General features: G+C 34.8%; 1 protein-coding gene across 3 annotated transcripts in view; it reads left to right on the forward strand.

Moving 5' to 3' along the window:
* LOC145672826 (eEF1A lysine and N-terminal methyltransferase homolog) overlaps positions 1 to 21,277 on the forward strand; it is a 98,292-nt gene extending 77,015 nt beyond the window's left edge. For all 3 annotated transcript variants that reach the window (XM_081741984.1, XM_081741977.1, XM_081741992.1), the window contains one exon: positions 20,919 to 21,277. In XM_081741984.1, the coding sequence (XP_081598110.1) occupies positions 20,919 to 21,199 (281 nt within the window). In that variant the 3' untranslated portion in view covers positions 21,200 to 21,277. The remainder of the gene's footprint in view (positions 1 to 20,918) is intronic.
* The last annotated feature ends 2,215 nt before the right edge of the window (positions 21,278 to 23,492 follow it).

Raw genomic sequence — 23,492 nt, forward strand, 5'->3', positions numbered from 1 at the left:
CGAATAGTGCATTGTGTAAATAAAGGACGACACCGAAAGAGAAAGCCAGAAACAGCTGTTAAACTTACAAAAAAAGAGTAAAAATTGTCGAAGTGGGAACATAAAACACAAATACAACAAATACGCCGACAACTAAACAATCACCATGCCATGATCTTGGTGTAGTGGTTAAGGTGCTGGCTTATAAATGCAAAGGTCGCCAGTTCGAATCTTAAACGAGGACATTTAAAAAATTTTTGATTATAATACGTACAACTCATGAGAGATGGTAAAAGAGGTCGTATTTAGTTTTTCGTAGCAATTATTATTGGTAATTTTTAATACTGATAATACTTTTTGTCTTTGCGTATTGCTTTTGTTCTTGTCTTCATTTCGAAAGAGAAGAATATCCGAACAAATGCCACCAAAATTCCTCATATTTTGAATGTAAACGCCATTAGCAATTAGTAAAGAATAAAAATTGAACGTTCCGATGTAGCTGCAAAAAGTAAAAGGAAAAACATGGAAGTCGACCATACTATGATTACTAAAAATACAATTTCTACATGCCTTACACCTCCCGACCACGTTTCTACGTTAGCAAGTAAGAGGCTTGTGTTTAGGTTAGGTTGGTCAATACGTTTTGCAAAGGGGCCCGGTTTAGCTCTGACGCACCACATGTGCAAGAAGGGAGAAAAACACTTTCTCTCTCTCCCTCTGTGTGTCTATTTATCTATCTATTTGTATATATTTAACGCTATTTGTGAATGCCATAACCACCCTAATTTTCAGCGGATTGAGACGAAACTTGGAACAAACATTAATTGTTGAAATATCTTAATGAGTTCGTTAACCAGAATAATCAGATGAAAATGTTCAAAATGGTGGCCCTTCAAACTCTTAAAAAGTTCCAAGGGAACCAAATTTCGCCCATAAATAGGTATTCAGAAAGTTTGAATAAATTTTCCTCTTTTACTGAAATATTTGTGTGCAGAAACTTATTGAAATATTGGACTCAATTAATCGCCTAAAGAAGGTTCACGCCCTTTCGCTACGGTCATATTTTTTAGGAGGGGGTTATTTTCCTATTGGAACAAGATGATTGTTAGTGATGATATGAAATTACACATTGAAAGTGAAGTAATTTGTGTAACGTGTTATTTGAAAGAATAATATAATAAATGTGCATTCCTCTAACACAGAGAACTGTAAATCATGTATTTCGAGTTCGGAAGCCTGAATGGCGAGGAGTGTTATTTGATTTGCTTTTTAGTAACACATTGCATTGCAAATAAAGGTAGGCAACATTAGTGGTAAGTAAAACAACAACAACAATAATAATAATAATAATAATAATAATAATAATAATAATAATAATAATAATAATAATAATAATAATAATAATAATAATAATAATAGGTGTTGTTTGTGGCAAGGTAATACCTTAATCAATTCTTCTTCAAGCGTAATGATTGTAACGCCATATCTCCCTTACAAACAAAATATTAGCAATTTATATCGAGAGAACGGGAAACTGTAGAGCGATGGGACCAACGTTGGACAGTATGCACGCATAGTACTCAGAAAAGTAAGCGATTTCAATGCAAAATGAACGAAGAGTCATTGTCATGGGTACTCATGGGGCCACGGCAGAGCCCTCTTTAGGCAAAATGTCGATAGCTTATATCGAGAAAACAGGAGGTGATACTGGGATGGGACCAACGTTGGACACCGTGGACCCATAAGGCGCATCGAAAAAATTAGGGAGGCGGGCGCCAACCAGCCTTACTTATTTCCACATAATAATATAAAATTATATTGTCGAAATACACACACGAGTTAGCTACTAATATTTCATATTATTATTATTATTATTATTATTATTATTATTATTATTATTATTATTATTATTATTATTATTATTATTATTATTAATATATTATTATTATTATTATTATTATTAATATATTATTATTATTATTATTATTATTATTATTATTATTATTATTATTATTATTATTATTATTATTATTATCATCATCATCTACAGCGTCTTTTCATTACGTGAGCATGTTTGACATGAAACCAAAGAGAAAATCCATCCTGTAGCGGAAAGAAACAATACTTTCTCTCAAATGGATAAAATATCAAGCCGAGATTGATTCGAACTCGCATGGACGGCGCGAAAAGCCAGTGCTTTGTCCACTATTTTTTAACTGACTCACCGAACGCGTTTCAGTAACTTACTTATTGCTAATTTTACTTGCTTCACTCGTTTAACTTGCTTTTTCTAATAACTTATAACGACAGGGACACGAACACAGAAACATCGAGAACAGTTAAAAATGATAGATGCTCTCCCGCCGAGAATCGAACCCGAGACTCCATACACCCAAGGCTCACGTGCTAGCCTCTAGACCAGCGGCGATGACAACGCTCACTTCCTGTGTCGTTAGGGATTACGACCACTGTATTGCCAACTATCACTTCTGTGGGTTGTATACTATGATCACATGTTTCTTCTTTGCTGGAAGAGTAAAACCTACATTCTATGTAATACATGAGGTATTTAGACCTACATGCTCTTCATATAATGTAATAAAAGGGTCATGGTGTCGGATTTTAATACATGACGTATTGCAGTATACAACATGCTTTGCATTACTTGTTTGTTTGTAGACAGCTACTAGCTTAGTGTTCTGAAAGGTTGTGTATAAACTAGGGATAGCCCGTTCCGGAATTATTAGTTTTCGGACTCCCGAAAGTAAAGCCGGACAAATTCCGGAATTCGGAAAATTCCAATTTTGTAATAATTTCGGATTTCGGAAAAATCCGGAATTTAGAAATTTTTGATTTCGTTAACATTCCGGAATTCGGAAAATCCGGATTTTTTCGAAAGTCGGAGGTTTTCTCAATTCCGGAATTTTCTAAATTCCGGATTCTTTCCGAGTTCCGAAATTCTTCTGAATTCCGAAGTATAACTGAATTCCATAATTTTGCGAAATCCGGAAAGTGAAAGTTCCGCTTCCGAAAAATGAATTTATTTTGGTTAATATGAATCGTGGCGGAAATAAGTCTTTGACCAGGTAATGGCGACTGCTTTGAAAGAAATGGGGAGTATGAGAATTCAATCTGTCATATTTGTAGTTTCGTGTGGAGAAAGAACGAACTTGTGAACCCGTGGTTTAAGAAAAACTCAAGTTGTTAATATAAACTTTGCCGACTTCATAAAAGAAATACGAAAGACATTTTGAATCGAAAAATATAACATACAAGTTTGCAAGCGGAGACAAAGAAACCTAACGTAACCAGACTAAAGACGGATCGTTTACCGCGTAGCGATCGCGGTTCAGTGGTCAAGGTGCTTCTGCAAATGCACGTTGCAAGTTTTTTTTTTCTTACTTTAGAATTTTTGATGGCGATTGATCAGCGATAACATACGTTTTATTATATTCAGATATTTGAATACTCGGATGTTTCAATACTTGAACTATCAAATCTTCAGGAATAATAATAGTAATAATAATAATTATTATTATCTCGTAGAAGATTAAAAGCTAGAAGCTAAATTATCGCTCAGGTCATACCATTACAAGGAGAAACGTGACATTTGGAAAGAATATTTCGGTTTGGTTTAATGTTGCTCACGAGAAGAGGAGTTTCTCATCTCGTTTCTAAAACAAATAAAATAACATGAGAATTAACATTTTACATTCGAGACGGGTCAGGGCTAAATCAAAATTTTCGTCTGTCTTTGGAGATGAGAATCGAGACGAGACGAAAAGTATCGTAAACATTTCCCGTCTTGTCTCGATTCTCGAAATAGTGTATGTCCATTCTTTAAGTAACAATTGCTCTGTAGACTGAATCTCATAGGCTATTTCGTTACATTGTATTTCAGAGCTCATTGAATTATGCTCTGTGTAGGTATTTTTGTAGCAAAGCTTTTATATTTACCTCTGCATATCCTAAAAATTAGTTTATTATATGCCTTACTGTCGCGTGATATTCAGTTATATTTATTACAGTTATTTTCCTCAAAACATACTTTCTACATGAAACTTCAATAAAAGGTTCTAGTTTAAAATGTTGGTAGTTGCAGAGGTGTGTCTTGAAGGTACGGATCCCATTCCCCGAAATCTCTACTTTTAAGTAAATTTTGCCAAATTTCAGGGCAAGTTTAAAACTGTTATTATTATTATTATTATTATTATTATTATTATTATTATTATTATTATTATTATTATTATTATTATTATTATTATATCAACTCCATGTATAATCTTTAAAAGATATACGGTTTGTATCTGAATAGTAAAAGCTAATTGACTGTCGATCTCGGTCGTCTGGAAGTCTTCAGGAGGCAAGGACATCGGTCACGTTCTGGGTTTGAGTTCCGAAGGGGCAAGTATTCGGGCTTGAGCAAAAAATTGTTAAAAGTTATAGGCTTCATCCAAACATATTCAAAACAGCTGGGACCGGGTTTGGGCTTCTCAACGGCTCGAGCGGCTCGGCTTACAGCTCATTCAATATGGAACCGAATCGAGAAGTGAGCCGAGCCAACAGCTCACCACACCAAGCCGATTTGAGCCATCGGCTTAGTTGAGCTGAGTCGAAACGTGCTGATGAACTAGTTTCAACTTAGCTGGCTCGAACCGGATCACATGAGCCGAGTAGGTGACCCATCCCAACCGAGAAAGCTCGAGCCATCGGCTCAATTGAGCTGAGTCGATGGCTTGTTCCAACTAAGCCGGCTCGGGTCATCGGCTCATCCCAACCGAGCCGACTCGAGCTGTTCGCTCAGTTGATACGAGCCGAGCCGGTTGATATCACTACCCGAGTTGGTCTTCTGCTTGGGCTCAAGAATTCGACCGTGCAGATCTCAGCCTTGATTTTAAGAACTACAGTATATACTTATATTGGTGATTACGACATTTGAGGCTGTCTCGTAATAATAATAATAATAATAATAATAAACTCTTGTCTTCTCGTTATCTAGACGAGACGAGATACACTAAAATTGCCCCACGAGATGCACTAAAATTACGAGATGAGACGCACCTCTGTCGTGAGCAACACTAAAAGTATTCCACATTACTGCTTACATTTCTCATGGCTTTTGCTTTCCAGTCTGATCAGGCCAATATTTCAAAACGAGTTAAAACGAGCTGAACGAGCGAGAGAGCCATTATCAAACTCAACTCAACTCGAAACTCGACCTCGAAAACAGCGACTTGGCTCGGAACTCAATTCAAGAAAATTACCTTTGACTCGACTCAAATTGTACTCGAGTTGAATTGAATTTTGGCTCGACTTGTGCTCATCCCTATTCGTGTTTGTATTTTATGTTTCCACTTCAACAATGTCTACTCTTTTTTCTCCTTTTACCTATTGTTTCTGGATTTCTCTGCCGGTGTCGTCCTTTATTTACACCGTGCACTATTCTTATTCCCAGCTTGTGACCCGCTTCAACGTCTTATTCAGTTTAGGCTTTTCTTCTTACATTGACTTGACATGTGATTGATTTAATTCTCACTTTCCGCGCACGATCGATGAAAATGTTTTATTATTATTATTATTATTATTATTATTATTATTATTATTATTATTATTATTATTATTATTATTATTATTATTATTATACTATTGAACTTGCACGGCGAAATTACTGTATAATACGATATCATTTCTGTAATTTTACTCCATTGTATGTTATTTAGTTTATTAATGGGCACTAAATTGTCTGCAGATCAACGAATAAATTAACTACGGCATTCACTTTGGTGGAAATATCATTACATGAACATGTTTGGAACGAACCAATAATCTTATTGCAATGATATTTCCACCAAAGTGCATGCCGTAGTTAATTTATTCGTTGATTTGGAGACAATTTAGTGCCCATTAATAAACTAAATAACATACAATGGAGTAAAATTACAGAAATGATATCGTATTATACAGTAATTTCGCCGTGCAAGTTCAATAGTATAATAATAATAATAATAATAATAATAATAATAATAATAATAATAATAATAATAATAATAATAAAACATTTTCATCGGTCGTGCGCGGAAAGTGAGAATTAAATCAATCACATGTCAAGTCAATGTAAGGAGAAAAGCCTAAACTGAATAAGACATTGAAGCGGGTCACAAGCTGGGAATAAGAATAGTGCATGGTGTTAATAAAGGACGACACCGGCAGAGAAATCCAGAAACAATAGGTAAACGAAGAAAAAAAAGAGTAGAAATTGTTGAAGTGGAAACAAAATACAAATACGAATAGGGATGAGCAGGAGTCAAGCCAAAATTCGACTCGACTCGAGTTCAATCCGAGTCGACTCAAAGGTATTTTTCTTGAGTTGAGTTCCAAGCCAAGGCGCTGTTTCCGAGGTCGAGTTTCGAGTTGAGTCGAGTTTTATAATGGCTCTCTCGCTCGTTCAGCTCGTTTTAACTCGTTTTGAAATAATGGCCTGATTAGACTGGAAACCGAAAGCCATGAGAAATGTAGGCAGTAATGTGGGATACTTTTAGTGTTGCTCACGGCAAGGGTGCGTCTCCTCTCGTAATTTTGGTGCATCTCGTGGGGCAATTTTAGTGTATCTCGTCTCGTCTAGATAACGAGAAGACAAGAGTTTATTATTATTATTATTATTATTACGAGACAGCCTCAAATGTCGTAATCACCAATATAAGTATATACTGTAGTTCTTAAAATTAAGGCTGAGACCTGCACGGTCGAATTCTTGAGCCCAAGCAGAAGACCAACTCGGGTAGTGATATCAACCGGCTCGGCTCGTATCAACTGAGCGAAGTTGTTGTATTACTATACATCTGCTTCCGCCCCTGTCAAATCTGGTCGATCTCGTTGACGCGACATATTTGCTTTTTTATACCCCTTTCTTCGTTTACTGAACAAAACAGTAACTATTCTGAAATATACTACTGCGCATGCCTCGTAGATAAATATTTCTGATGCCAATAGTTTCCGTTTTGTCCAAGGAATGTTCTTTTTCTTATTCCCAGCATGACCATTTTTTTTACATTATATGAAGAGCTTGTAGGTCTAAATACCTCATGTATTACATATAATGTAGGTTTTACTCTTCCAGCAGAGAAGAAACATGTGATCATAGTATACAACCCACAGAAGTGATAGCTGGCAAGACAGTGGTCGTAATCCCTAACGACACAGGGAGAGAGTGGTGCCCTTCCCGCTGGTCTAGTCGCTTGCACGTGCGCCTTTGGTGTATGGAGTTCCGGGTTCGATTCCCGGCGGAAGAGCATCTATGATTTTTAACTGTTCTCGGTGTTTCTGTGTTCGTGTCCCTTTCGTTATAAGTTATTAGAAAAAGCAAGTTAAACGAGTGAAGCAAGTAAAATTAGCAATAAGTAAGTTACTGAAACACGTTCAGTGAGTCAGTTAAAAAAAAAAAAAGAAGTGGACAAAGCACTGGCTTTTCGCGCCGTCCATGCGAGTTCGAATCAATCTCGGCTTGATTTTTTATCCATTTGAGAGAAAATATTGCTTCTTTACGCTACAGGTAGTCCACTCTTTTCGTATTTTCGCTGTCGTTCACAGTTAAAGTAACTGACTATTATTCTTTCTACGAATGATGGATCTTCTCTTTGGATTCATGTCAAACACGCACAGGTAATGAAAAGACGCTGTCGATAATAATAATAATAATAATAATATGAAATATTAGTAGGTAACTCGTGTGTGTATTTCGACAATATAATTTTATATTATTATGTGGAAATAAGTAAGGCTGGCTCGCCCCCTAATTTTTTTCGATGCGCCTTATGGGTCCACGGTGTCCAACGTTGGTCCCATCCCAGTATCACCTCCTGTTTTCTCGATATAAGCTATCGACATTTTGCCTAAAGAGGGCTCTGCCGTGGCCCCATGAGTACCCATGACAATGACTCTTCGTTCATTTTGCATTGAAATCGCTTACTTTTCTGAGTACTATGAGTGCATACTGTCCAACGTTGCTCCCATCGCTCTACAGTTTCTCGTTCTCTCGATATAAATTGCTAATATTTTGTTTGTAAGGGAGATATGGCGTTACAATCATTACGCTTGAAGAAGAATTGATTAAGGTATTACCTTGCCACAAACAACACCTATTATTATTATTATTATTATTATTATTATTATTATTATTATTATTATTATTATTATTATTATTATTATTATTTTACTTACCACTAATGTTGCCTACCTTTATTTGCAATGCAATGTGTTACTAAAAAGCAAATCAAATAACACTCCTAGCCATTCAGGCTCCCGAACTCGAAATACATGATTTACAGTTCTCTGTGTTAGAGGAATGCACATTTATTATATTATTCTTTCAAATAACACATTTCACAAGTTACTTCACTATCAGAGTGTAATTTCACATCATCACTAACAATCATCTTGTTCCGATAGGAAAATAACCCCCTCCTGCAAAAAAAAAAAAAAAAAAAAAAAAAAACTGACCGTAGCGAAAGGGCGTGAACCTTCTTTAGGCGATTAATCGGGTCCAATATTTCAATAAGTTTCTGTTCACAAATATTTCAGTAAAAGAGGAAAATTTATTCAAACTTTCTGAATACCTATTTATGGGCGAAATTTGGTTCCCTTGGAACTTTTTAAGAGTTTGAAGGGCACCATTTTGAACATTTTCATCTGATTATTCTGGTTAACGAACTCATTAAGATATTTCAACAATTAATGTTTGTTCCAAGTTTCGTCTCAATCCGCTGAAAATTAGGGTGGTTATGGCATTCACAAATAGCGTTAAATATATACAAATAGATAGATAAATAGACACACAGAGGGAGAGAGAGAAAGTGTTTTTCTCCCTTCTTGCACATGTGGTGCGTCAGAGCTAAACCGGGCCCCTTTGCAAAACGTATTGACCAACCTAACCTAAACACAAACCTCTTACTTGCTAACGTAGAAACGTGGTCGGGAGGTGTAAGGCATGTAGAAATTGTATTTTTAATAACCATGAGTATGGTCCACTTCCATGTTTTTCTTTTTACTTTTTGCAGCTACATCGGAACGTTCAATTTTTATTCTTCACTAATTGCAAATGGCGTTTACATTCAAAATATGAGGAATTTTGGTGGCATTTGTTCGGATATTCTTCTCTTTCGAAATGAAGACAAGAACAAAAGCAATACGCAAAGACAAAAAGTATTATCAGTACTAAAAATTACCAATAATAATTGCTACGAAAAACTAAATACGACCTCTTTTACCATCTCTCATGAGTTGTACATATTATAATCAAAAATTTTTTAAATGTCCTCGGTTAAGATTCGAACTGGCGACCTTTGCATTTGTAAGCCAGCACCTTAACCACTACACCAAGATCATGGCATGGTGATTGTTTAGTTGTCGGCGTATTTGTTGTATTTGTGTTTTATGTTCCCACTTCGACAATTTTTACTCTTTTTTTGTAAGTTTAACAGCTGTTTCTGGCTTTCTCTTTCGGTGTCGTCCTTTATTTACACAATGCACTATTCGTATTCACAGCTTGTGCCCCTCTGCAATGTCTTATTCAGATTAAGCTTTTCTTTTTGCCCCTCAGTAAACATTTGATTGATTTAATTCTCATACTCTCCACGGATGGAGCGCAGGAATGCCAGACTCGAAAAATAGGTGTACATTTACTTTCCTGACAGATCATACATTTCCTATTATAAGACATAGGTACGTTTGTGCACCCCTTTAAAATTTGGGAGGAGTACCATAGCCCACCCCTTAAATTTTGGAAATTTTCCAGTTTAAGCATTCGGTATTATACTACTGGACTCTAATATGTATCATGATAAATTTGGGTGGTTCACTTCGTTCCGTTTTAGGGGTACAAAATTGCCAAAATATAAACATAAGCAATATGATGTACCACGTGTTTGGTTTTTTGATCCAATTTATCCTCTTGGATGAGGACCTATTACCTTATATGGTTATATGGTCATGTATAGGGGTCTATTCTCTATCATAAGACATAGGTACATTTGTGCATCCCTTGAAATTTTTGGGAATGGTACCTTGGTCCACCCCTTAAATTTTATAAATTGCCCAACCACGTGTTTGGTCTTTTGGCCTAATTTATTCTCTTGGATGATGTCCTATTACATTATATGGTTATATGGTTATATATAGGGGTCTATGACCTATCATAAGACATAGGTACATTTGTGCACCCCTTTAAAAATTTGGGAGGGGTACCCTGGTCCACCCCTTAAATTTTGGAAATCGCCCAATTTAAACATTTGGTATAATAGTATAGAACCCTAATATAGATCACTATAATACCCCTATGCACTCCTCTTAAGCTTTTTGATAAGAGAGAACCACGATATTTTAAGGTTACCTTCTTGGTCTTGGTGTTAGTTCGTGTAATTTATATCTTAAATAACATTGACGGTTTAGTTAAAATCATCTCAAAATATTTTAGCCAAAATTTTTCAGTGAGTGCAAAGAGGAAATTGTTTCACGGTTAACCGCCAAACGTTATTCGGTTTTTAACTATTCGATTAAAATTTATCGGTTTTTAACTATTCGATTAACAAATAAACGGTTTTTAACTATTCGATTAAATTTTGAGTCCACTATTTTCCAGTTATTACAAAAGTTCAAGTGAAAATTTGAAACTAAATTTTTCGAACTCAAATTTTTTCAAATCAAAAATATTCAAACTGAAATTTTCGAATTAAAAACATCAAACTAAACTTTTCGAACAAAAAAGTTGAAATCAATATTTTCGAATTCAAATTTTCAAACAAAAGAAAAAACTGAAATTTTCGAATTATAAACATCGAACTAAAATTTTAAATAAAACTTTTCGAATTCAACTTTTTAAACCAAACAATTTCACACTGAAATATTTAAACTAGAAATTCTAAACTAAAATTTTCGAATCAAAACATTTCAAACCAATTTTAGAACTAGAAAGTTGAAACTAAAATTTTCGAACAAAAATAATTGAAATAAAACTTTTCGAATTCAAATTTTTTCAAATCACACAATTTCACACTGAAATTTTTGAACTAGAAATTTTAAACTAAAATTTTCGAAAAATGAAATCAAAATTTTCGAACTAAAACATTTCAGTCCAAATTTTTGAACTAGAAAGTTGAAACTAAAATTTTCGAATTCAAATTTTTGAAATCAATCAGTTTCACACTGAAATTTTTGAACTAGAAATTTTAAGCTAAAATTTTTCGAAAAATGGAATCAAAATTTTCGAACTAAAACATTTCAATCCAAATGTTAGAACTAGAAAGTGGAAACTAAAATTTTTCGAATTAAAAGTTTCAACCTGTTTTCGAACTAAAAAATTTTTATAACGAAATTTTCAAATCAAATTTTTGGACCTAAAATTTCAAACCAAAATTGTCGAACTGAAAGTTAAAGTTTCGAACAAAAGAAATAATTTGAAATTTTCAAACTTCTTGAAAATATTTAACCATAGCCGTTTACTGATTTTAAAATTTTAATTGTCTTGAAGAAATATTTGGGACTAAGTTTTGACAGATGAACCGTTTGGTAAGCCATAGCCAGACCGAGACATTGATATTGCTTGAAATGAAGTTTAATCAAGCTTTATTTCATCAGACAGTACTAACTTACGATCCGTTTTAGTGCATTTTTTTGTTTCAGATCAACGGCCAGCCATAATTGGACTTTTTTTTTCGTATCATCATGAAAGCACGCCAAGCTTCTTCTGGTCATAGCCGCTACGCTACGTAAAACTCTGAATCCCTACCACAGAACAACCATAAACGCATATTTCAAGACCTTGAATCGAACCTGGGACCATTTTAAGAAAAGGTTAGTTACCACAGGGATTCCCATCTGATGAGATCAATCGACCCAACCAATCTCTTGAAACAATATTATACTGTAAACTAATCAACTTTCAATTTAAAGAAATGTTGATTTTGCATTTGAAATCATTCAGTTTTGTCACCGGTAAAGAATGCAGCATTTGCAGATTTGTTTTGCGACATCATTCAAAGCTCAGTTGCTTCGTGTTCTGCAATAGGATTTCTTGAAAACGTGTTTGTGATGTTAGTTTGATTTCTTCCCTGAGATACGATACCAGTGTTGCGCCGTTCTACTATTAAGGATCGCTGTTTCACAACAGTGCGTAAACTTCATTCGTCAGTCTTTCCATGAAACGTTATCGTACAGCTGATGCTGACACTTGCAGAAATCATCTTAACCGACCTTGCCACAGGAAGTCGCATTTGTTTTCATTACGAAATCCAACCATTCAACCTATCTTGTGTTGTACTTTGTCATTACAGGAGAGGGTGGGCCAGGGACCATGGGTCCTGAGGCAGGGACCCAGGGGCCAAAAAGTGTCCTGAAGTGCAGCCAGAGGGGATAAATTAGGTCAAAAACCCCCGAAATTTGAATTTTTGGCAATTTTTTACCCATGAAAGGGAACGACATAGACACCCAATACTGATAGAGGTACATACTATGGTCCTAGGCTACCATACCAAATTTTTAGATTTGGCAATTTCCGAAATTTAAGGGGGGTGGTCCTATGTACCCCTGCCAAAATTTAGGGGGTGGGCCAAGGTACCCCTGCCAAAATTTAGAGGGGGTGGTCCTAGGTACCCCTAGGTCATTGACCCTGCTCATTTTATATATTTGGTATTATAGTACTGGACCCTAACATCTATTATGATAAATTTGGGTGGTCCACCTCGTTCCCTTTTAGGGGTACAAAATTGTCAAAATATAAACGTAAGCAATACGTTGTACCACGTGTTTGTTTTGGCTCAATTTATCCCCTTGGATGAGGTCCTATTACCTTATATGATTATATGGTTATGTATATTGGTCCATTCCCTATTATAAGACATGGGTATATTGATGCACCCTTTAAAAATTTGGGAGGGGTACCTTGGCCCACCTCTTTATTTTGGAAATTGCCCAATTTAAACATTTGGTATAATAGTATAAGACCCTAATATATATATATATTACTATAAATTTGGGTGGTCCACCTTGTTCCCTTTCATGAGTAAAAAAATGCCAAAATATAAACATAAGCAATATGTTGTATCACGTGTTTGGTTTTTGGCCCAATTTATCCCGTTTGATGCGGTCTTATTACCGTATATGGTCATATGGTCATGTATATAGGTTCATTCCCTATCATAAGACATGAGTACATTGATGCACCCTTTAAAAATTTGGGAGGGGTATCTTGACTCATCCACTCAGTTTTAGAAATTGTTTAATATAAGCATTTGGTATCTTCGTACAGGTCTTCAATATGTACCACTATAAATTTGGATGGTCCACATCGTTCCCTTTCATGGGTAAAGAACTACCAAAAATCAAATTTCGGAGGTTATTGACCCCTATTTAGCACGTTATATGGTTTATTACCTTTATATGTTTATGTTCTCTTTTAAATTTGGGAATTATAAAATAACATAATTTGGTAAACGTTTTCTAGGACCCATTGTAGATGTTGGTGTTCCTCTTATGGCCAAATATTCAAAATTTAAAGGTTATTGACCGGCTTTATTATTGAATAACTACAGGATTTATTACTTTTTCATAAGACACAGGTGTATTTGTGTACCAATCTTAAATTTCGGGAGGGGTACATTTCTTATTGTCATATCAATAATTGGTGATTGCTCTTAAAATTGGATAGTATCTCATTCATTGGGTAAATCATTATGATCACGTGATCAGTTATTGACCTATGATGGGATTAGGAGTCCAGGACATTGGTACATTTAAACTTTGTAGGATAAATTGAGAATGCGTCATTGGTATTGATTATTACAGCCAAATATAAACGTAAGCAATACGATGTACCACGTGATTGACCTTGATGAGGTAGTGTACAGGGATACATAGCTAACCTTATTGAATCTTATGACTCATAGTCTTAAGGGAATACATGCTACAACACTGGCAAAGTTATTGTTGATGTAATTTGATTGGTTGATCACTATCTTTCGTGCAATCTGATTGGCTGATCACTATCTTTCGTGCAATCTGATTGGTTGATGAGTTTCAAATCTTTGCTGCATTCAGTTTTGTTTTAACATTAACTACAGGATTTATTACTTTTTCATAAGACACAGATGTATTTGTGTACCAATCTTAAATTTTGGGAGGGGTACATTTCTTATTGTCATATCAATAATTGGTAATTGTTCTTAAAATTGGATAGTATTTCATTCATTGGGTAAATCAGTATGATCACGTGATCAGTTATTGACCTATGATGGGATTAGGAGTCCAGGACATTGGTACATTTAAACTTTGTAGGATAATTTGAGAATGCGTCATTGGTATTGATTATTACAGCCAAATATAAACGTAAGCAATACGATGTACCACGTGATTGACCTTGATGAGGTAGTGTACAGGGATACATAGCTAACCTTATTGAATCTTATGACTCATAGTCTTAAGGGAATACATGCTACAACACTGGCAAAGTTATTGTTGATGTAATTTGATTGGTTGATCACTATCTTTCGTGCAATCTGATTGGCTGATCACTATCTTTCGTGCAATCTGATTGGTTGCTGATTTTCAAATCTTTGCTGCATTCAGTTTTGTTTTAACATTTGAAAAGTTTTTGATTTTTTTTGTTTGCAACTTTGGTTTGACATTTTTTCGTTTGATATTTTTAGTTTAAAAATTTTTGTTTCGAAATTTTTGTTTGAAAACTTTGTTTCAAAATTTTGTTCGAAACTTTTCGTTTGAAATTTTTGTTTGAAAAATTTTTGTTTGAAATTTTTGTTTCAAAATTTTGTTTGAAAATTTTTTGTTTGTAAATTTTAGTTTCAATTTTTTTGTTTAAAATTTTTTCGTTTGAAATTTTTCGTTTCCAAAATTTTTTTCTGTTTAAAAATTTTTGTTTGAATAGTTTTGTTTGGAAAATTTTGTTTCAAATTTTTTTTTGTTTGAAAATTTTTGTTTGAAAATTTTTTGTTTGAAATTTTTGTTTGACATTTTTAAAAGTTTGTGCACTCATTAGTAAAGAACCGGAACTGTTTAGAACTAAAACCTCTGGCAACATGTGGTGCAATAGTACACGTCAGAATATGATAATGCAACGTCATCAGTTTTGCATCATATATAAGTATCGTTCGAGTTAGTATTCATGATAACATCATCATGGCTACTTGTCTGCAGTTTCTAAACACACGTGATGTGATGAAATCATTTACCAAGATTACTGATTTACAACAGAATGTACCTTATAGAATCTTAGCTAGCCAAATGATCCCTACAAAGTTTGGATTAAGAATCGTAGTGAAGCTTGAAAATGATAAGGATATAATTTTACCAGCAAGATATTTACCCATGGAAGCATCAAAACAAGAAGAACTGCTGCGTTTCTTAAATCCTGGATCTCTATCTTTATGTTACAAAGGATTCTTGGGTCGAAGTCATCAATTTGAATTTAGTACACAGCCGGATTCGTCAGCAATTGTGATGAAATCATGAATTCAAACGTCAGCACATCAGACATAGTTGTATGAATGTGGTTGGTCAGCATGACGTCAGCAACTGTGATGAAACCATGAATTCAAATGTCAGCACATTCCTTACCAATGACGTCAGCAATAACTATAAACCAGCAAATAAAGTGTCATCCCACGAAATCATTTGAGCAAGTGCTTTTCAGGAGGAAAGATGTGTACTTCTAACGATAAAGAGTTCATCTTCGCAAGCTATTATCCAATAAATATATTTCAAACAAAACATGTGATGATTGGTATCAGTGCTAGAACATTTGAACCAGTAATTCGATTGGGCAAAGCAGAACAATTTGGTGTACAACTGACCTGTGAAGAATGGCAAATATTATGTTCACGAATCGACCAAATGAACGATTATTTTCATGATGAGCTAAATGTGACCATAGTCAAATCATTAGGCTCAAATCATGAAGTGGTGCTGCGTACAGTCCTCGAAGAGAAGATGGTGCTGTTACGTAAAAAGAGTACATTGCATGTCCCTCGCAACATGGTATATCTAACGCAAACGGAATGGAACAAATTCATCAGCGTATTTCAGTGTGTTAAACATGCAGTGGAAGTGTGCAACAAAACAAGTATATTTCTTAAAAAGTACTATTTTGAAAAATATGTTATGCATATTGTACAACATGTATCTAGATATTGTGATGGTTGTCAACATCGTTCGTGGGTGCATACCTGTATTGATAAACAGTTTATTTGTGATCAAATGGACATTGAGTTTCCACCAATTGATATCGCAATAGACCTTAAAAGACTTCAATTGGAGTTAAAATTATACGCTAAAGACAAACTAGTGCAAGAAGTTCAAAATACATTGTATCGACAATATCCAGAACCACTATCTGGTATGGATGTATGTGGAGTGTAATAAAATGATCCATTTCAATGAATTGTGTTTTTTCATTTCAAGTACAACCCCATATTCTGATGTGTACTATTGCACCACAATGTTGCCAGAGGTTTTAGTTCTAAACAGTTCCGGTTCTTTACTAATGAGTGCACAAACTTTTAAAAATGTCAAACAAAAATTTCAAACAAAAAATTTTCAAACAAAAATTTTCAAACAAAAAAATTTGAAACAAAATTTTCCAAACAAAACTATTCAAACAAAAATTTTTAAACAGAAAATAATTTTGGAAACGAAAAATTTCAAACGAAAAAATTTTAAACAAAAAAATTGAAACAAAAATTTACAAACAAAAAATTTTCAAACAAAATTTTGAAACAAAAATTTCAAACAAAAATTTTTCAAACAAAAATTTCAAACGAAAAGTTTCGAACAAAATTTTGAAACAAAGTTTTCAAACAAAAATTTCGAAACAAAAATTTTTAAACTAAAAATATCAAACGAAAAAATGTCAAACCAAAGTTGCAAACAAAAAAAATCAAAAACTTTTCAAATGTTAAAACAAAACTGAATGCAGCAAAGATTTGAAAATCAGCAACCAATCAGATTGCACGAAAGATAGTGATCAGCCAATCAGATTGCACGAAAGATAGTGATCAACCAATCAAATTACATCAACAATAACTTTGCCAGTGTTGTAGCATGTATTCCCTTAAGACTATGAGTCATAAGATTCAATAAGGTTAGCTATGTATCCCTGTACACTACCTCATCAAGGTCAATCACGTGGTACATCGTATTGCTTACGTTTATATTTGGCTGTAATAATCAATACCAATGACGCATTCTCAAATTATCCTACAAAGTTTAAATGTACCAATGTCCTGGACTCCTAATCCCATCATAGGTCAATAACTGATCACGTGATCATACTGATTTACCCAATGAATGAAATACTATCCAATTTTAAGAACAATTACCAATTATTGATATGACAATAAGAAATGTACCCCTCCCAAAATTTAAGATTGGTACACAAATACATCTGTGTCTTATGAAAAAGTAATAAATCCTGTAGTTAATGTTAAAACAAAACTGAATGCAGCAAAGATTTGAAACTCATCAACCAATCAGATTGCACGAAAGATAGTGATCAACCAATCAAATTACATCAACAATAACTTTGCCAGTGTTGTAGCATGTATTCCCTTAAGACTATGAGTCATAAGATTCAATAAGGTTAGCTATGTATCCCTGTACACTACCTCATCAAGGTCAATCACGTGGTACATCGTATTGCTTACGTTTATATTTGGCTGTAATAATCAATACCAATGACGCATTCTCAATTTATCCTACAAAGTTTAAATGTACCAATGTCCTGGACTCCTAATCCCATCATAGGTCAATAACTGATCACGTGATCATAATGATTTACCCAATGAATGAAATACTATCCAATTTTAAGAGCAATCACCAATTATTGATATGACAATAAGAAATGTACCCCTCCCAAAATTTAAGATTGGTACACAAATACACCTGTGTCTTATGAAAAAGTAATAAATCCTGTAGTTATTCAATAATAAAGCCGGTCAATAACCTTTAAATTTTGAATATTTGGCCATAAGAGGAACACCAACATCTACAATGGGTCCTAGAAAACGTTTACCAAATTATGTTATTTTATAATTCCCAAATTTAAAAGAGAACAAAAACATATAAAGGTAATAAACCATATAACGTGCTAAATACTTATCAAAGGGTCAATAACCTCCGAAATTTGATTTTTGGTAGTTCTTTACCCATGAAAGGGAACGATGTGGACCATCCAAATTTATAGTGGTACATACTATTGAAGACCTGTACGAAGATACCAAATGCTTATATTAAACAATTTCTAAAACTGAGTGGATGAGTCAAGATACCCCTCCCAAATTTTTAAAGGGTGCATCAATGTACTCATGTCTTATGATAGGGAATGAACCTATATACATGACCATATGACCATATACGGTAATAAGACCGCATCAAACGGGATAAATTGGGCCAAAAACCAAACACGTGATACAACATATTGCTTATGTTTATATTTTGGCATTTTTTTTTACTCATGAAAGGGAACAAGGTGGACCACCCAAATTTATCATGATACGTATTGAGGTCATGTACTATGATAGCGAATGCTTAAATTGAAAAATTTCCAAAATTTAAGGGATTGGCTATGGTACCCCTCCCGGGGTGCATCAATGTACCTATGTCTTATGATAGAAAATGGACCCCTATACATGACCATATAATCATATTAGGTAATAGGACATCATCCAAGTGAATAAATTAGGTGAAAAACGAAACACGTGGTTGTAGTAAAATTTGGCAATTTCGTACCCATGAAAGGGAACGAGATGGACCACCCAAATTTATAGTAATATATATATATATATATTAGGGTCTTATACTATTATACCAAATGTTTAAATTGGGCAATTTCCAAAATAAAGAGGTGGGCCAAGGTACCCCTCCCAAATTTTTAAAGGGTGCATCAATATACCCATGTCTTATAATAGGGAATGGACCAATATACATAACCATATAATCATATAAGGTAATAGGACCTCATCCAAGGGGATAAATTGAGCCAAAACAAACACGTGGTACAACGTACAACGTTTATATTTTGACAATTTTGTACCCCTAAAAGGGAACGAGGTGGACCACCCAAATTTATTATAATACATGTTAGGGTCCAATACTATAATACCAAATATATAAAATGAGCAATTTCCAAAATTTAAGGGATGGGCCAAAGTACCCCTCCCAAATTTTTAAAGGAGTGCACAAATATACCCATATAACTATATAGGATAATAACACCTCATCAAAGGGGATAAAATCGACCAAAAACCAAACACGTGGTACTACGTATTGCTTACGTTTACATTTTGGCAATTTTGTACCCCTAGAAGGGAACGAGGTGGACCATCCAAATTTATCATAATACATATTAGGGTCCTGTACTATAATACCAAATGTTTAAATTGGTCAATTTCCAAAATTTAAGGGGTGGGCCAAGGTACCCCTCCCAAATTTTTCAAGGGGTGCATTAATATACCCATGTCTTATGAAAGGGAATGGACCCCTGTATACGCCCATATAACCGTATAGGGTAATAACACCTCATCAAAGGGGATAAATTAGGTCAAAAAACCCCGAAATTTGACTTTTTGGCAATTTTTTACCCATGAAAGGGAACGACATAGACACCCAATACGGATAGAGGTACATACTGTGGTCCTAGGCTACCATACCAAATTTTTAGATTTGGCAATTTCCAAAATTTAAGGGGGGTGGTCCTATGTACCCCTGCCAAAATTTAGGGGGTGGGCCATGGTACCCCTGCCAAAATTTAGAGGGGGTGGTCCTATGTACCCCTAGGTCATTGACCCCGGGCCAAGGTCATTGACCTTTGACGTCACAAAGGTCGGGGTCAAAGTCCAAACTTCGATAGGGTGTCCCCATTACTACTATAACAATAGCGTTATTATCCTATCAATTAATGATTTGTGTCTGTAGTACTAAAATTACCAAGCATGAACTTGAGTTCAACAGAAATTGTTAAAAATCTTACAAAATTAAAGTATACTTACCTCAGCATTAAAACAACGTACACAACCATTCTCCGCAACTAAGTCCGCCATAACTGATATTACACGGCTTTAACGTGATTTGTATTCGCTTTAGTCTGCTGACAGCAAAAGCAAGCTTCAAGAACTAAAGCCCTGGCGGTGAGAGTGTCTCACCACCATGCTTCAAGCGACAAGACAAATCCAAATACGGTCACCACCGTGCTTGAAAGAGTTAATGGAATAAGTAATAATAGCTTTCCTTTTTCTGGCGGTGGGACTAACATTCATGCTTTCTGTGAGGGTGGTTCTTGGTTTCGATTCTTGACGAGAATACCAGCCTTGCATACAAACCCGAGTAGTGATTCGGATCCCACCTGAAACAACAAACCCTGTCTCACGTAGCCTCAGTATTGAAAAGGGACAGTAAACTCAAATCAATTCAACCAAAAGTAATAGTCAAACACACTTCGGATATGTTGCTAGTATACAACCAGTCTTGGACTTACGTAAATAGATTGTTCAAGGTTTCGTTGCGTAAGTCGGGATTTATACAGCACAAATTTTCATTAACTATAACATAAGATTTTTTGCGTATGAAAAACTACTGTAATACTGCAGCGCAAAAACTCAATTACAGAATATGCTTTATAAATATGGTACTGAACCTTTATATTCTTGCAACACCAGTGGTAAAACATTAGCTAATTAATAAGAGTTCAACAATAGTTTTCATATTGGAAATGTATTAAGCAAGTATGAATTTTAATTAAGAAAGATAATTAATGTAAGTAAACATTCTAAAGAAAAGTGTATATGACTCGCATAGTACATAGTGTTTGCATATTATTAGTTTGTGTAATCTGGGTTAGTATGCGACACGCTCTTTTATTATTTTTATTTTATTATTATTAACAGGTGTGTTCATTTTGAATCTCGTATGCAGAGATTCGTCCCTTCAGGAGAAAGTAGTAAATAGTTTGAAGAAGACGTTTGGAACATTATGCTCGTACAAATTAAAAGAAGAAGTGAATGAAGTGTTCTTTTGTTTACCAACGAATTTGAAACACACGGACGAACTGAAACATTGTGTGGAAGAAGCTGTGACAAAAGTGAATGCAATATCGAAAAAGAGAAAACTACAAACTGATGATCTTGTAAATATCACTGACTTTATGAAGTGTTTAAAGATTACGTGACAATCTTTTTGTACTAATAAATAATATACTGTATGTAACAGGTGAGTTGAATAAATAAGTTCTTGTTGAAAAGTAGAATGTTTTTTTTTTTTGTGTGTGGGGGGGGGGTTGTTTACCCACTGATTTTTTTTTTTTTTTACATTTAATATACAGTCAGCAACAAAAGTTCTTTCCGTTCGCTAAAATTTATTTTGAGAATAACTGAGGTAAGGCTGGAAAGTACAGAAAATTACATTCTTTTTAATTTACTGAAAACTCGACTCAAATTGTCCTTCCATTCTGAAGTTATTTACAAAACTAATTTCATCAAACCGAAAGAATTTTTGTCGCTGTTTGTACATATGATTGAACGAGAACTAATGTAATAGTTAAGAATGACCGGAAGTGCGTTGTGTGCATAAGGAAAATTACCATATACGGTTCGTAGATAGAAACATGGATGGATAATACGGAAATTAATTGATATAAATATACATTAAGGAAGATATAATGTGCAACTGTTTATATTTCCTGTAGTAACCTGTACACAAAAAGATGCGTCGGAAAAACAGGAGAATTACGTATCTCTAGCTGTGTTCATGCTTAACTTACAAGATCTGTCGTATTGGCAACGAACAACATGCTTTATAACGCCATAAAAATTCGGTTTTTGTCGACTATTTTGAAAACTACGCATGATAATTTACCCTCAAGCATGTCTTTTTTTTTTTTTTTTTCATTCATTTCGGTGTCATCTATTTATTGATGTATGTATCTCAGCTTGGGACAGTTCTATAGTTAAACAATCATTAAAGACGAAGAGTTAACCCAAGAAAGCCCAAAGGGTCCCTCGGAGGCACCCTGGTACACTTTTAATGCCATTATTCTTAATAGATATTTCGTCCCGTGTCCTGCGCTCTAAAATTCTCCTATAATTTTGAAATACACCCTCTGATTGCATTTTTTAAGCATTTTTTTACCTCAGAAAAAAATAGAGTTATTTTTTTATACTAACGTAAAGGCCCAAGATGTGCCTCTGAGGCTCCTATTGAAATATGTACTTTTCTAATAATTTGATACTGTTTATTGATATTACCATTGACAAATGATTACATAGCAAAGTAGTGACTAGCCTTTTCTACTGATGACGGAAAATAAAAATGGTCGCGGTGGGTTCAGATAGCTTGTATATTCAGCAGGGAGTTGCAGAGGCACCCCTTGGCCATTTTTAGAGTAAAATTAGCATGGGCTGTCTCGCGTTAATCACAGTTTTGGGGGTATGTCTAAGATTTCATGAACCATATTGCATACTATCGTGTTGATAGTGTCATCTTAAATAAAAAAAAAAAAAAATGATGATGATGATGATGAGGGTATACTTCAGTTTCAGTTTCATGTAGACAGGTAGCATGATTATTGTATAGCATCAATTTTTAGCTTTACAAAAGTAACTTTCTTCATATTTTTCGAAAACTATGCCTGAGAATTTACGCCACCCACACCACTTGTTCAGCGTTGAGAAAAAGACACACAAAATGCTTCTGTGCAGTATTGTATTGTATGTGACAGAAACATGGACATTACGCGAAAATGACGAAAAAGGACTGGAAACCTTCAAAATATGGGTGTGAAGAAGAATGGAGAGAGATATTTGGGTCGAGTGGAAAACTAATCAGATGGTGTTAGAAATGGTGGGGAAAGAAAGAAGTTTTAAATATTATTGAGAAGAGGGAAAGAAATTGGTGAGACGTTGGCTAAGAGGGAACTACATGATGAGCGACGTGCTAGAGGGTATGGTGGCAGGAAAAAGAGGAAGGAGGCTACAGTTGATTGCCGATATCAAAACAGAAAAATCGTACGTGAAAACGACGATGGAGAAAGAAGATGAAGAAAGACTTTGGAACATGGAAGCTTCTCAGTTGCGGTAAGTGACCTGCTAATAATAGAATATTTCTGATGATATATATAGGGGATAGACAAAGAATCTAAAAACACTTCATACAGGACACGTAAGTTTGGCCTTCCACTGTACAACACGTGTTGCGGTTGCCGATCGTTTTTTGTTTTCAGTGTCTCATGTGGACCTTCCTCTTCCATCAGCAGTAACCAGTTCACCTGTGAGTGTCGTGGTGTGAAAGTGGTGCGGTAAAATGGGCGACCTGACAGACTTCCAAAGAGGCATAATCGTTGGTGCCCGTCTGGTTGGAGCTTCAGTGGCAACAGTGGCAAACATTGTGCGCGTATCGAAAGGTCCTGCGTCCAATGTCACGAGGGCATACACAGTTCATGGGCAAACGACATCTGCAAAGCACAA

The sequence above is a fragment of the Thermobia domestica genome, chromosome 2 (assembly GCF_964235325.1).
Source record: "Thermobia domestica chromosome 2, izTheDome1.hap1.1, whole genome shotgun sequence".
Taxonomy (NCBI): domain Eukaryota; kingdom Metazoa; phylum Arthropoda; class Insecta; order Zygentoma; family Lepismatidae; genus Thermobia; species Thermobia domestica.